The sequence below is a fragment of the Dermacentor andersoni genome, chromosome 8 (assembly GCF_023375885.2).
Source record: "Dermacentor andersoni chromosome 8, qqDerAnde1_hic_scaffold, whole genome shotgun sequence".
Lineage (NCBI taxonomy): Eukaryota > Metazoa > Arthropoda > Arachnida > Ixodida > Ixodidae > Dermacentor > Dermacentor andersoni.
Window position 1 is genome coordinate 140,073,384 of NC_092821.1, and position 16,398 is coordinate 140,089,781.

General features: G+C 43.7%; 1 protein-coding gene across 2 annotated transcripts in view; it reads right to left on the reverse strand.

Annotated features, from left to right (window-relative positions):
• LOC126525812 (uncharacterized) overlaps positions 1-15,989 on the reverse strand; it is an 80,200-nt gene extending 64,211 nt beyond the window's left edge. For both annotated transcript variants that reach the window (XM_072289974.1, XM_072289975.1), the window contains exons 1-10: positions 15,906-15,989; positions 13,305-13,363; positions 12,056-12,138; positions 10,225-10,283; positions 7,061-7,153; positions 5,891-5,973; positions 3,178-3,272; positions 2,486-2,568; positions 986-1,078; positions 310-392 (exon numbers count right to left, since the gene is read on the reverse strand). In XM_072289974.1, the coding sequence (XP_072146075.1) occupies positions 310-392; positions 986-1,078; positions 2,486-2,568; positions 3,178-3,205 (287 nt within the window). In that variant the 5' untranslated portion in view covers positions 3,206-3,272; positions 5,891-5,973; positions 7,061-7,153; ... (2 more) ...; positions 13,305-13,363; positions 15,906-15,989. The remainder of the gene's footprint in view (positions 1-309; positions 393-985; positions 1,079-2,485; positions 2,569-3,177; positions 3,273-5,890; positions 5,974-7,060; positions 7,154-10,224; positions 10,284-12,055; positions 12,139-13,304; positions 13,364-15,905) is intronic.
• Positions 15,990-16,398: the final 409 nt, after the last annotated feature.

Here is a 16,398-nt window from a genome sequence, read left to right on the forward strand (position 1 = left end):
TAACAAATTTTCGTTGCAATAATTTAACAAAGTCTATCGATAAAATTTCCATGGCGGCCGCATTTCGATGGGGGCGAAATGCGAAAACACCCGTGTACTTAGATTTAGGTGCACGTTAAAGAACCCTAGGTGGTCGAAATTTCCGGAGTCCTCCACTACGGCGTGCCTCATAATCAGAAAAGTGGTTTTGGCACGTAAAACCCAATAATTTAATTTTTTTATCGATAAGATCTGTACTAATAGTTAATGTAACAACTTCATCGTACCGGTAAATTAGGCAAGTCCGCAGGAAACTGCGTGAGAGCTTACCACGAAGTTGACCACGCGCAATGCTGGGCTGTCTGCCAGCATACGGTGGTGTGACATGGAACAATCCCGACAGCCCACGTGTGCTGCAGAGATCGAAAGCGAGATTAAGACAAAATGGCAGAAAAGACAAGAACCATCCCGTCTATGCCAAATGACTGCATTCTGATTCGACTACACGAAAGGGATGTGTATATACACTGTTAGTTAGACAAATGGCAGATGGCAAGCACAGTGCCCGGTTACCAAATAGTCACATGCATGCAGCATGTTTAATTCACATAAACGTTTAAAGATTACATTTCACGACCTATGCCCTGATGCCGCATCTACGAAAACTGAATATGTACAATGTCGTCTAGAAATACGGTTAGCGCCAAGTATCATCGAGCCCCGAGATGGACTTTCACCTAGAAGCGCGAATACACACCGAAAACTGGCTTGGAACGCGTCGACCGCGCCTTGATGGACAACGCGACGCGTCGTGACGTATAATGATGAAGTAATGGCGGAACATAACCGTGTACAATGCAAAGAAGTACTTAACATGTACTGGGCAAAATACCTTGAAACCGAGTTGGGTAATAGTGGCAGGTTTGTTTTTAAAGTCTAGTGAACTATTAGTTTCTTTTTCATTCTAATTAAAATTGCTATAGGTGAATTCGACGTCTGCTCTTACCGCATACATTAGGGCCAGCTGCCGGCGTACGGTCCTTCGTACGACGGCGGTCGTTTGCGCAAGGGACGGCCGTGGATGCCACAGTAGAGCGCGCTGCAAACCGTAACCACGAAAGAGGAAGCTTTAGCTCGGGGCCAACTGCAATTACGCCTGTTCAAATACGTGTGAAACACTGAAATCTTTGTATAACACAACCCCTGGACTAATGTAAAATAAATTTGTTGAAAAATTGTTTCTGAGGCTACAATTATAATGAGATCGCGCATCAGCCGCTAACGCTAGGGCGGCGCCACCATCGATGGATAGAAGCGACGCCGACGGCGTTGACGGGAAACTCGCGTCTTGACCTGGACCTGGTTGTACGTCGACTGTGCCTGTCCGGGTGGATTACGGTTACGTGACAGCCGTGGATGCTACACTAATACGCGCTGTAAAACGTAGCGAAGAAAGCTGGTGCATGTTTAACAGGAAACATCAACAGGGCTGTTTGGGATTCCGCATACTAAATAAAATAAAATTACATTCTGGGATTTTACGAGCCAAATCCACGATTCGATTACGAGGCTGGCTGTAGTGGGGGACTCCGGAAATTCAGACCGAAAGTCAGCCAATACAAAACTCAAGAATGCTTTCTTGAGAAAACCGCTGGAGCGATGCGAATGAAATTGTTGAACTTCAGCGAGAGAAAAGTAAAATCCGAGTCCAAGCTTTTCGAAAAGTCGATGCTTTTCGAGCACACCATCCCCGCTACTTATTTATCGGACTGCTTTTCCTCTGTATCGCATTTTGCGAAGTGAGACTTAGAAATCATCCCTCCACAAATGGAATTTCCGTTTTGTTTTTGTCACTTCGTTCAATTGTACAAACGTGGCGGTTCTGATTCGGGACAAACAAGAACAATCATTTACATATATTGCGCGCCTTCCTTTTCCTTTAAAGCAGCACCGCCTGGACATTCTGGTCACAAGGCCATGCGCGTTATCACGTGACTCGGCATTCTTCAAAGTAGCGCGCGCAGAGCTTTGAAGAAGGCAGGTGCAAGCGAGACAGGCAGCAATCACTGTTTTGGAAAAAGATACACCCCACCAAAAGGTCTATACTTCTGTTACGAACTGGTTATGTTATGTTACGAACTGGTTATGTTAGGAACTGGTTAGAACTGGTTATGAACTCCCCGCATGTCGAGTTTCACGTATTGCGTTAGGGTTCAATCGTCCGATTTGCATAATTAGTACTTATCCGTTTACTACCTCTAGCCATGTAGTCATATTCATGCCTCTGTGGCAAATGCAATCGTGACGAAAGGAAATATAGCATCTTTTGCATTGTTAAGAGATTTCGTATAGTCTTTCTGTAACGCACTATAATAATAGCAAATTTTCGTGGCAATAATTGAATGAAGTCTATCGATAAAATTTGTACTAATACTTAATGTAAGAACTTCATGGGGGGGGCATCGGTAGATTGGACAAGGCTGCAGGAAACTGCGTGAGAGCTTACCACGAAAATGACCACGCGCAATGCTGGGCTGTCAGCCAGCATGCCATGGTGTGACACGGAACAATCCCGACAGCCCACGTGTGCTGCAGAGATCGAAGTGAGATTAAGACAGAATGGTAGAACAGAGAAAAAGATAAACCGCCCCGCGTATGTCAACCGATTGTATTCTGATTCGACTACACGAAGCGAATCTATATATGCATCGCTAGTTAAACAAATGCCAGAAGACAAGCCCATTGCCACGTTACCAGATGGTCATATACATGCACAATGCTTAATTGACAAACGTACGAAGATTGTGCACATTTCATTGTCTGTACCTTCATGGCGCATCTACTAAAAGATGAATATAAGAAACATTGGGTAGAATTACGGCAAACGCTAAGTACAAGCTGCGCCGAGCACCGAGAAGGCGTTTCACCTGGAAGCGTGAATGCGCATCGAATGCTGGCTTGGAACGCGTCCAGTGCACATTTGATCGTTAACGCGACGCGTCGATGCGTATTGAGACAAGGGAACGGCGGAACAGGACCGTCTCGAGTTCAAACAAGTATGAGTCATGTACTTTGCAAAATACCATAAAACCCCTATGGGGAAAGGTGGAAGTTTTCTGTTTTTTAAAGGCTAGTGAGCTATTAGTTTTTTTCATTCTTACTGATATTGCGATAGGAGAATTTGACGTCTACTCTTACCGCATACATTAGGGCCCCCTGCCGGCATACGGACCTTCGTACGACGTCGGAGGTCCGGCCAAGCGAGGGTCGCGGATGCCACAGTAGACCGCGCTCTGTAAACCGTAACCAGGAGAGAGGAGGGTTTAGTTCGTAGGTAGCTGCAATTCCGACTATTCAAATACATGTAAAAGGCAGTAATCCTGTTATAAGATAGCTGCTGGACTGATTTGTATGAAATTTGTGGAATTTGAGAGAATAAGTTATGTTCTGTGTAGTAATGAGATGGTACGCGCACAGCTAACGCTAGGGCGGCGCCACCATCGCTGGTTAGAAGCGCCGCCGACGCTGTTGACGGGAAACCCGCGTCTTTACCGGCGCCTGGTTGTACGTTGACTGTGAACTGTATGGGTGGATTGCGGTCACGTGACGACCGTGGAAGACTCATTAACCCGCGTATAAAACGTAGCAACGAAAGCAGATACATGTTTAACTGGAATCTTTAAGGCTGTTTGCATACTAAATTAAAGCAAATTATACTGTGGGCTCTCTAGTGCAAAAACCACGATTTCATTATGAGGCACGCCTCAGTGGGGGACTCCGGTAGTTTAGACAGAAATTCCACTTGCTTAAGTCCATACAAAATTCAGAAATTCTTCCCATATAAAACCGCATTTAAATCGCAATGACATTGTTGAACTCGAGAGAGAAAGCAAAATTGAACTGACCCTAGCCACCGAAATTTTCATTTTAGGCCTGAAATATATAAAAAATCGGAAATTGGTTGGATTGTTGCGTGTATGAAGGGTCGGAGATTTTTCGAATACAATATTCCCGCCACTTTTTTATCGGGCCACTTTTCCTTTCCATAATATTTTTCAAAGCGAGGCTTAGAAATTTATCTCGCATTGCACATGTCACTTCTTTCTTTTCGTCATTTCGTTCAAGCGTACACACACACACGCATATATATATATATATATATATATATATATATATATATATATATATATATATATAATATATATATATATATATATATATATATATATATAATATATATATATATTTTTTTTTTGTAAACCCTGATGAAGATCGGTCCACCGATCGAAACTGTCGAAATTAAATACTTGTTCTGTTTACCTTGTAGCACCACTCAAGTTCTTTACGTTTGAAAGGTAGCCTGAAGAATCCCTCTTTGCCTACTATATATATATATAAATGCGTGTCGTCCCTTTCTAATAAAGCTATATGCCCGGGAAATTCCGGCCACGACGAGAAATGGGGATTATCAGCGTGACATGACACACTTCAGAGAAAAATCGGGAGCATAGAGCTTTCAAGAAAGAATCCGCAAGCGAGACAGGTAGCAGTCATTGTTTCGGAATAAGATACACCCTCCGAAATGGCGTACCGCTTCTTTAGAGCGTATATTCCACCACTGCTCGGTGTTTATGAGTTATTTTACTCCCAAGTGGTATCAACTTTACTCAAAATCTGCATAAAGAAGAGAAAACTCGCTGCACGAGATAGTAGGTGGTGAAAAAAAGGTTGCCGTGGCACTGCTTGCGTTCTCAAGTGTTTGCGTCTTAGTCTGCAAAATAATTTACACCCTTAGAAGTGAATAAGGAAGTAAACCGGACCTTTCACTCCCAGGCTTACACCCTTGTATGAATTATAGCGCGTATATATTACAGCTTAAGTGTGTATATATAAGTGTCTATATATATATATATAAGTGTGTAATATATACACACTTATATAAGTATATAAGTGGGTATATATTACAGCTTAGGCAGCTAGATGGGAAACATTCTCCTAAGAAGGATTGTTAAGAAGGCCTGAGGTGTCATTGCGTAGCCCCAGGCGCGGTCACCTTATGAGCTAGGTCACTGTCACGACGAATCTATATGTTCGTTGGGCATCACCTCAGTGCTAATAAAAAAAAAGTAAATCTTACCCTTGCTGTAACAAGTAACGACGAAGCGTGAATGTTTTTGTCAATAAAGGGTTTCTTCAAATTCGGTTTACCAAGAAAAGCTGTGTAACTTGGACGTTTTACTGCATTTGTTCGCGCATTGAAATACGAACACACCTAAACACCATTCGCTCTCTGGCATCCAGACTCCGACGAAAAGGTAAACCGTAAAATTGACGCCAGGAATATTCGTGAGAAAACGTCATTATACTAAAAAGGAAAATGCGAGATATCTGGAAGTAGTTAAATAGTCTAAAACAATGACTTCGCTGATGGGCGTACGCCAAAAGCGTGACAGCGTATACGACAGTTCATTCTTGATTTTCTAGTAGAAATGGGCGAGAATTTATTACGCTGCGGAAATTGTATAGCAGGGTGAGAATGTTGCAAATTTCTAGAACTGGTTACGAAGTCTCCGGATGTCGAGTTTCACGTATTGCGTTAGGGTTCAATCGTCCGACTTGTTTTTAAAAACATTCTTCCACGTTTCATAATTAGTACTTGTCCATTTACTACCTCGAGCCATGTAGTCATGCCACTGTGGCAAATGCAATCGTGAGGAAAGCAAATAGTTATAGCGTCATCTGCATTGTCAAGACATTTCGTATAGCATTTTTGTAACACGTTGTAATAACAAGTTTGCGTGGCAATAACTTAATGAAATCTATTGATAAGATTTGCACTAATAGTTAATGTAACGACTTCATCGTATCGGTAAATTAGGCAAGGCTGCAAGGAAGCTGCGTGAGAGCTTACCACGAAGTCGTCCTTGCGCGATGCTGGGCTGTCAGCCAGCAAGGCATGGTGTGACATGGAACAATCCCGACAGCCCACTCGTGCTGCAGAGATCGAAAGCGAGATTAAGACAAAATGGCGGAAAAGAAAACAACCATACCGCGTATGCCAAATGACTGCATTCTGATTCGACTACACGAAAGGGATCTGAATATCCCCTTCAGTCACGGCGTACACGTTTGCGGACGCGACTTATTTTTACCATTAATGTGCAGTGGTTGCAAGGAATAGACAAGGAACAATAAGCTGTGAGTAAATTAGACATTTCACTTTCCTAAAGTACACCCACTTCACTTCTGAGAGAAAGTTATCGCTTTAGGAACGACCGCTTTGGTGAAGGCACTGCCGTGTCTGATGGGACGTTTGAAGTCTGGTGTTTCGCTAGCAATTTCGAAAATTTTTTTTCCCCGTGTTACAATGCCTGTGCCCAATAATTAGCCTTTGCATGTAACTCGAGCGGGTGAATAAATCATTTTAATTAAGAAACGTAGCATGACTGACTGTACAATAAATGAATAATTACTATGTAATTACGGTGGCTCTCCATAAAATGCACAGTCATTGTCATCCCACCTTGACTTGCTTTCTGTGGAGTCTCCAGCACCTTGGCATAATATGTAAATTTCAGACATTTATCGACAGTCGAAGGCAATTGATGATTGAAGGGGATATACACTGCTAGTTAGAAAAATGGCAGGTGGCAAGCAGAGGGCCACGTTACGAAATATTCATATTCATGCACGATGCTTAATTCACACAAACGTATGAAGATCATGCACATTTCGTGACCTATGCCCTGATGGCGCATCTAAGGAAGATGTATATTGACAACGTTGGGTGAATTACTTAAACGCCAAGTAGCATCGAATACACGCACAAAACTGACTTGGAACGCGTCGACTGCACTTCGATGGTCAACGCAACGCGTCGTTATCGTATATACAGTGATAACGTAACGGTGGAACATAACCGAGTCCAATGCAAAGAAGTGCTAAAGATGTACTGGGCAAAATACCTTGAAACCGAGTTAAGTAAAGGTGGCAGTTTTCTGTTTTCTTTAAAGGCTAGTTAATCATTAGCTCTTGAATTGTAATTAAGGCCGCTACAGGTGAATTTGACGTCTGTTCTTACCGCATACATTAGAGCCAGCTGCCGGCGTACGGTCCTTCGTACGACGGCGGTCGTCTGGCCAGGTGACGGCCGTGGATGCCACAGTAGACCGCGCTGCAAACCGTAACCACGAAAGAGGAAGCTTTAGCTCGGGGCCAACCGCAATTCTGCCTGTTCAAATACATGTGAAACGCTGAAATCGTTGTATGAGACAACCCCTGAACTAATGTGAATGAAATTTGTCGAATTCAAGAAAAAATTATCTCCTTGAGGCTACAACTATAGTGAGACCGTGCGTCTGCCGCTAACGCTAGGGCGGCGCCACCATCGATGGATAGAAGCGACGCCGACGGCGTTGACGGGAAACTCGCGTCTTGACCGGGGCCTAGTTGTACGTCGACTGTGCATTGTGCGGGCGGGTTGCAGCCACATGACGACCGTGGATGCCACAGCTATGTTAGTGTGGCATCCACGGGCAGCCAAGGTATTAACGCAGTAACAATCGCAAACAGATGGGTGCTGTTTGCGATTGCTTCTACTTTAATGCACACAAAAGGCAAGAATGCTTGACTGAGGGAAACTGCTGGACCGATGTGAAATGAAACTTCAAATTGGGAGAGAAAGTTAATTTCTTGCGACTACTATACGAAGCAAATTTTTCAGTTAGGGCCTGAAATATTTACAAGATTTCACGAAAATTGGTCGGCCCGTTGTATATATGAAGGGCGAGAGGCTTCTCGAATAAACATGCCTGGCGCGCTTTTATGTGACCGCATTTTTTCTCCATCGTATCTTAGAAAGTCAGACTTTGAAATTCATACTTTACTATACGTGTTACTTCCATTTTCTTTTTCTCGCTTCGCTCCGTCCTATAGGAACGATGCGGTTCTGGTTCGTCTCAAACAACGCATATGTACTCAGCGTGCTGCCTTGCCTTTGCTGTGAAGCCCTACGCCCAAAACATTCCGGGCACCAACGACACGCACGATACAGGCGTGACACAGCACTCTCGAAAGTGAGGTAGCGAGCTCAGAGCTTCAAGAAAGGAAACGCAAGCAGTATACGGAATAACTGGCGCAGGAAGAACAAAGGACGTGTCGAGAGAGGACAAACGCTTGTCATGTCTCGACCTGTTCTTTGTTCTTATATTACGCCACGTGTTCAATTATACAACATGTCCTAACCTATTGCCTTCTGAAACGCAAGCGAGACCGACGGCAATCACTGTTTGGGAACAAGCTACACGCGCGCAAATGGTGCACATTTCCGTCACTGCGCGTACTTCCCGAGTTATTTTACTCCCAAATGGAAGCAACAACTTGTGCATAAACAAGCCTAAACTTGTTCCGCGGCAGTGTACAAGCAAGTTTAAAAAAAAAAAGAAATTTGCCGTGGAACTGCTTTGGTTCTTCAGTCATGGCGGCCTAGACTAAATTTACACGCTGAAAAGAGTATAAGGGTGTGATTGGGGGTACTACTCCCACGCGTAAACCCCCGTTGTGTAAGGATGTGATTTATACACCAGCTTACAACCGGGTTCACTATTTAGCTGCATATCTTAAACCTCACGCAGTTGGACGAGACACATGCATCTAAGGAGGCCTGTCGTTGCCAAGCGTCAGGGACAATCACAAAACCGCAGCTGGATCACTGTGATAACGAAAAAAGCCTAAGTCCATATCTCTATTTGACAATGACTATGTGTTCGTAAGGGAGCACCTCTGTGCAGGCAATTTTTGCATTTCCTAGAACAAGGAACAACGAAGAATGTGTTTTGTGAATAAAGGGTGCCTTGAACTCCGCATCACCAATCAAAGATTTCCAGCTTGGACGTTTAACTGCACTAATTCGCGCATTCGAATACGAACACATCGAGACACCGCTCGCTGTCCGGCATTCATGCTCTGACGCAACCGGAGGCCGTAACGTCCATGCTAGCAATATCTACGGCAGAACTCGCTAAACTACAAAGTTGAAAGAACCTGTTTCACTTCGAGTAACCTACCAGGAAGTAGTTAAGTAGTTCAAAACAGTGACTTCGCGGATGGGCTTATGCCAAAGGTGTGGCCACGTGTACGGCAGTTCATTTAGTTTTCTAGTAGAAATTGGCGAGAATTTATTAAGCTCCAGAAACAGTACAGCAGTGTTAGATTGGTTGCCATGCCTGGAACTAGTAATGAACTTTTCAGATGTCAGGTTTCAGATCTTGCATCAGGGTTTAATTGTAGTCGTACAGTCATATGCACGTCTCTGTGATAATGGCAATCACGACGAAATCAAATAATTATAGGTTCTACATTGTTAAGACATTCCGACGAGACTTTTTTTCACTTTCTGTAATTACCGTAAGCTTTCGTGACAATGATTTCACGAAATCTGCGGGTAAGGTTTGTACAAATATTTAATGTAACGACTTCATCTTCTGTGTAGATTAGGCAACGCTGCTGGAAACTGCGTGAGAGCGTACCACGAAGTTGACAACGTACAGGGCTTTGCTGAACTCGAGCCTACCATGATGTGACATGGAGGAATCCCGACAGCCCACGTGCGCTGCAGAGATCGAAAGTGGGATTAAGATAAAAGGGAGAGCAGAGAAAAAAGGACCGTCCCGCGTATGCCAACCGATTGCATTCTGATTCGACTACACGAAAGGGACCTATATTACCCGGCTAGACAAATGGCGGAAGCCAAGCACAGTGCTACGTTTCCAAATAGTGATATGCGAGTACCATGTTCCATTCACATAAACGTACTGAAGATCATGCACATTTCATGATATCTGTCATGATATTGGGTCTTCGAGAAATGAAGATAAACAACGTTGGGTAGAATTACGGTGAGCGCTAAGTAGCATCGAGCACCGAGATCGAGTTTCCATTGCAAGCGGGAATGCACATCGAAGACTAGCTTGGAACGCGACTGATGCAGATTTGATGGTGAACGCGACGCGTCGATACGTATAGCGATGACGTCATGGCGGAACATGACATTGTCGAGTGCAAACAAGTACAAAGCGTGTACCGGGCAAAATACCTCCAACCGACTTGTGTAAAAATGGCAGTTTTCTGTTTCTTTAAGGGGTAGTTAACCATTCGTTTGTTCTTTAATTATAATTAAGGCCGCTATACGTGAATTCAAGGTCTGCTCTTACCGCATAGACTAGGGCCAGCTGCCGGTATACGTACCCTCGTACGACGTCGGACGTGCTGTCACGTGACGGCCGTGGATGCCACATTAGACCGCGCTGCAAAACGTAACCAGGAGAGAGGAAGCTTTAGCTCGTCGCCAACGGCAATGCCGCCTGTTCAAATACATGTAAAATGCAGTAATCCTTTTATGAGATAGCTGCTGGACTTATTCGTGTGAAATTTGTGGAATTTGAGAGAAGTTATATTCTTGGGGCAACAATAATGAGTGCGTGCGTGTACCTTTAACTCTAGGACGGCGCCACCATCGCTGGTTAGAAGCGCCGCCGATGACGTCTACGGGAGAACTCGCGTCTTGACCGGAGCCTGTTTGCACGTTGACTGCGCATTGTTCGGGCGGATAGCGGTCACGTGACGGCAACGGACGCCACAGTAGGCCGTGCTACAATACGTAGCGATGAAATCCAGGTTCGTGCTAAACAGAAAACTTCATTTGGGGGCTGTCTCCGATTCCGCCTAATTGAATGCATATAAAAGGCATAGATGGTTCATTGAGAAAACCGCTGGACCGATGCGAATTAGGTTGATGAACTTGAGAGACCAAGTAAAATTGTATTGACTATGAAAACAGAGAACATTTTCATGTAAAGCATGATATAGCAAAAAAAATCCCGAGAATCGGTTTGCTCGTTGCGTATATGAAGGGTCGAAGGCGTTTCAAATGAGACATTGCCGGCACTTTTTTACCGGACCGCGTTTCTTCTGCATCGTACTTTGCAAAGTCAAACAGTAATTCATCCCTTACTACAAATGTAACTTGTCACTTCCCTCAATCGTACGAACGTGGCGGTTCTGATTCAGGATAAACATCAATCCCCCTCTCAAGGCAGGCCAACAAAACAAATTACGCGCCTTCGAAGACAAAATGACGCCACTTTTGCTTTCAACGAATATGGCGTCACATTACTTTTGCCCATTACCGCGGAAAGTACAATAATGAAACAAATTTTTTGAGATTGCTTTTACCATAGAAGCGTACAATGGGAATCCACGTAGTGATTAGAGATGTCATTGTAATTAGAGCGGCTTTTAAGCCGGGAGAGGTAATCGAGAGAATCGCTCATCGAGACACGATTTCGGACGGTCTACTGATGGTGAGGAGATCATTCACATCTTGTGGAAAATTTTTCCAATTAAGTCGGCGGAAGACGTGTTTAAGATGTTCCATTTACTTTGAGGAACCTAACTACATTTTGAGAAACAGAGTGCCGATAATGAAGGAGGGGCTGGCGACCAAGGATATTTGTTGGGCACTGCGGGTGTTACTTTTCAAGTGGAATGCCTTTTTTTTTGCAATACTGTTTCACTTCTTGAAACCTATCTGGAAGTAGTCAAACAGACTAAAACAGTGAATTTAAGAATGTGCGTATGCCGAAGGCATGAAGGCACGTACGACAGTTTATTCTTGGTTTGGGTGGTTGAAATATGCCAGAAATTCCTACGCTGCTCGCCTTGAATTAGGGTTCATTTGACCGACTTGTGGGTTAAAGGTCTCAATTTGATAATCGATTATAGTGGTTTACGTGCCAAAACCACGATCTGATTATGAGGCACGTCGTAGTGCTGGAGTCCGGAAATTCGGACCACCTGGGTTTTTTTTAAGTGCACCTAAATCTTAGTACACGGGTGTCACACAGTCATATGCATGCATCTGTGTTAAAGATAATTGCGACGAATCCAATTGTTAATAAGCTTGCGTGACAATAATTCAACAAAACCTGTCGATAAGAGTTGTACTAATAGTTAACCTAACGACTTCATCATATCTGTAAATTAAGCAACTCTTTAGGATACTGCGTTGAGAACTTACCACGAAGATGACCACGTATAGTGCTGGGCTGTTACCCAGCATGCCGTGGTGTGGCATGGAACAATTCCGACAGCCCACATGGGCTGCAGAGATCGAAAAAGGGATTAAGAGGAAGCTTTGGCTCGGGTAACATGCGGATTATCAGCGTGACATAACACTCTTCAGAGAAAAATCGGGAGCGTAGAGCTATCAAAAAAGAATCCGCAACATCTGAAGCGGACAAAATTGTATCACACATTAATCTCAAAAAATTTAGTAATATGAAAATACTGCTTTTGCAAAGGCCTTGTGCACAACGTGACCAATTCACGTAAGCTGTTTTTTCACATATAGCATTTTCCCGCCTTGTATGATCTAATGGATGCCGTTTACAGAACCGCGATATCTGTTCTTGGTGCAGAACTATTAATTTGTAACGTTGCTTTTATTTTTTCATCTTAATTTTTTGAAAATCTTTCTTTAAAATGTAGGCCCTAAATCAAGATCTCGCTTCAACAGTCGCTAGAATGTACCTTTCTCTCTCGAATGCAACAAATTTCATTAAAATCGGTTCAGGGGTTATTTCAGAAAAACGTTTTTTTCATTTGAATAGGCCGCGTCTGAGTTGGGCCCGAGCTAAACCTTCCTCTTAAGACTACAGGGCAGAACAGAAAAATAACAGAAGCGTCCCGTGTATGCCAACCGATTGCATTCTGGTTCGACTACACGAAAGGAATCTATATATATACAATGCTATTTAGGCAAATGGAAGAAGGCAAGCACAGTGTCTGGTTACAGAATAAGTCATATATATGCACCATCTTGGATTCACATAGACGTATTGAAGATCACGCAGAATTCATGTTATGTGCCATGATGGCGGGTCTATGAAAAATCCATCTAAACAACGTTGGGTAGAATTACGGTAAACGCTAAGTGCAAGTGACGTCGAGCACCGAGAAGATGTTTCACTGGAAGCGCGAATGCGCATCGAAGACGGGCTTGGAACGCGTCGAGTTCTCAGTTGATCGTTAACGCGACACATCGATGCGTATTGCGACGAGGGAACGGCGGTACATGACCGTGTCTAGTTCAAACAAGTATTAGTCATGTACTTGGCAAAATACCATAAAACTCGTCTCGGTAAAGGTGGCAGTTTTCTGTTTTTATTTAAAGGCTAGTTAACTATTTGTTTTCGAATTCTAATTAAGGTTCAATTCGATGTCTGCTCTTACCGAATATAATTAGGGTTAGCTGCCGGCTTACGTACCTTCGTACGACCTCGGAGGTCCGGTCAAGTGAAGGCCGTGGATGCCGCAGTAGACCGCGCTGCAAACCGTAACCAGGAGAGAGAAGATTTAGCTCGGGTTCAGCTGGGATTCCCCATATTCGAATACATGTAAGAGGTAGAACTGCTTTTGCGCGAGAAACCGTGGACTAACAACTTGAATGAAATCTCTTGAATTTGCGAGAAACGCGTCTTTTGGGGGCAACAATAATGAGAGCGCGCGCGCACCGCTGACACCAGAGCGGCGCCACTATCGCTGGTTAGAAGAGCCGCGGGCGGCGTTGACGGGAAACTGGCATCTTTACCCATGGCCTCCGAGATTTACCCCCGCGCGCGTTTCTCGAGAAACGCGCGCGCCGCGGTGGATCTCGGAGGCCATGCTTCACCGGGACCTGGTTGTACGTCGACTGTGCATTGTACGGGTGGATTGATGTCACATGACTGCCGTGGATGCTACAGTAATAGGCGCTGTAAAACGCAGCGAGGAAAGAAGGTGCGTGCTTAACAGGAAACTTTAACAGGGCTGGTTGCGATTCCGCACACAAATGAAATTCTTTAACAGGGCTGTTTGGGATTCCGCACACAAATTGAATTCTCGGGCTTTACGTGCCAAATGCACTATATGATGATGATGTAGTGGGGGTCTCCGGAAGTTTAGACCGATATTCCGCCTACTTAACTGCATACAAAATTCAGAAATTCTTCCCTGAGAAAAGCGCATTTAAATCGGAATGACACTGTCGAACCTGAGAGAGAAAGTAAAATTGTACTCACTCTAGCAAGCGAAATTTTCATTTTAGGCCAGAAATATATAAAAATTATCGAAAGTCGGAGGGTTTTCGAATACAATATTCCCGCCACTTTTTTTATCGGACCGCTTTCCTCTGCATCGTATTTTGCGAAGCGAGACTAAGAAATTTATCCCTTACTGCCCATGTCACTTCCCTTTTTTTTTTCGTCACTGTGTTCAATCGAACAAACTTGGCGGTTCAGATGCGGGACATACAATTCTCTCTCTCTCTCTCTCTCTCTCTCTATATATATATATATATATATATATATATATATATATATATATAATGCGTGCCGTCGCTTTCTTTTAAAGCTGTATACCCGGGAAATTCCGGCCATGAACACACATGCGGATTATCAGCGTGACGTAACACCCTTCAGAGAAAAAATCGGGAGCGTAGAGCTATTAAGAAAGAATCCGCAAGCGAGACAGGCAACTCTTTTTCGGACCAAGATACAGCCTCCCAAAGGGTGTACACTTCTCTAGAGCGTATATTCCACCACGGCTCGGTGTTTATGAGTTATTTTACTCCCAAGCGGGAGCAACTTTACTCAATTTGTGCATAAAGAAGAGACAACGTTCTCCACGAGAGAGTGGGTGCTGAAAAACAGTTGCCGTGGCACTGCGTGCGTTCTCAAATGTTTGCGTCTTAGTCTGCAAAATAATTTACTCCCATAAAAGTGAACAACAATGTAAACCGGACATTCCACTCCCACACTTATACCTGTGTATGAAATATAGAGCAATTTAGCACCTTACCCACGTTTAAGGGTGTGTATTCTACAGCTTACGCAGCTACATGGGACACATACTCTTAAGAGGGATTGTCAAGAAGGCCTGAGGTGTCATTGCCGAGCGTCAGGGGAGATCACCTTAGGAGCTAGGTCACTGTCACGACGAAAAAACAAAGCCTAGAATTTTTTGTATTTGACAATGTCCATGTGTTCGTTGGGCACCACCTCTGCGCTGACAAAAAAAGTAAATCTTACCCTTCCGATAACAAGTAACAACGAAGCATGAATGTTTTGTCTATAAAGGGTTCCTTCAAATTCGTTTTACAGAGAATAGCTGCGCAACTTGGACGTCTAACTGCACTTGTTCGCGCATCGGAATACGAACACACCTCGACACTGTTCGCTATCTGGCATCCAAGCTCTGACGAAAAGGTAAACCGTATAATTGATGCCAGGAACATTCGTGAGAAAAGTTACTATAAAACTAAAAAGAAAATGCAAGTAGTTAAATAGTCTGAAACAGTGACCTCGCAGATGGGCGAACGCCAAAGACGTGACACCGTGTACAGCCTTTCATTCTTGGTTTTCTAGTAGAAATGGGCGAGGATTTATTACGCGGCAGAAATTGTATAGCTTCGTGAGAATGTTGCATTTCTAGAACTGGTTACGAACTTCCCGTATGTCGAGTTTCATGTCTTGCATTAGGGTTCAATATCCGACATTTCTTTCAAAAATATTCTTCAAAGTTTTATAATTAGTACTTGTCCGTTTACTACCTCTAGCCATATTCATATTCATATTCATATTCACAGAGTCATATTCATGCCTCTGTGGTAAACAGAGGCATGAATATGACTGGAAAGCAAATAGTTATAGCATATTCTGCTGTTTTAAGACATTGCGTATAGTCTTTTTGTAACGCGTTTTAATAGTAACAAGTTTTCGAGGCAATAATTTAATGTAATCTATCGATACGATTTCTACTAACATTTAATGTACCAACTTCATCGCATCGGTAAATTAGGCAAGGCCGCAGGAAACTGCGTCAGAGCTTACCACGAAGTTGATCACGCGCAATGCTGGGCTGTCAGCCAGCATGCCATGGTGTGACATGGAACAATCCCGACAGCCCACGTTTGCTGCAGAGATCGAAAGCGAGATTAAGACAAAATGGCAGAACAGAAAAGAACCATCCCGTATATGCCAAATGAGTGCATTCTGATTCGACTACAGGAAAGGGATGTGTAAATACACTGCTAGTTAGACAAATGGCAGAAGGCAAGCACAGTGCCCGGTTACCAATGGTCATATGCATGCACGATGTTTAATTCACGTAGACGTATGGAGATCATACACATTTCATGATCTATGCCCTGATGGCGCATCTAAGGAAGATGTATATTGACAACGTTGGGTAGAATTACTGTAAACGCTAAGTAGCATTGAATGCACACCGAAAACAGGCTTGGAACGCGTCGTTACTCATAGCTATGAGGAAACGGCGGAACATGACCGTGTCCAATGCGAAGAAGTGCCGAAGATGTACTGG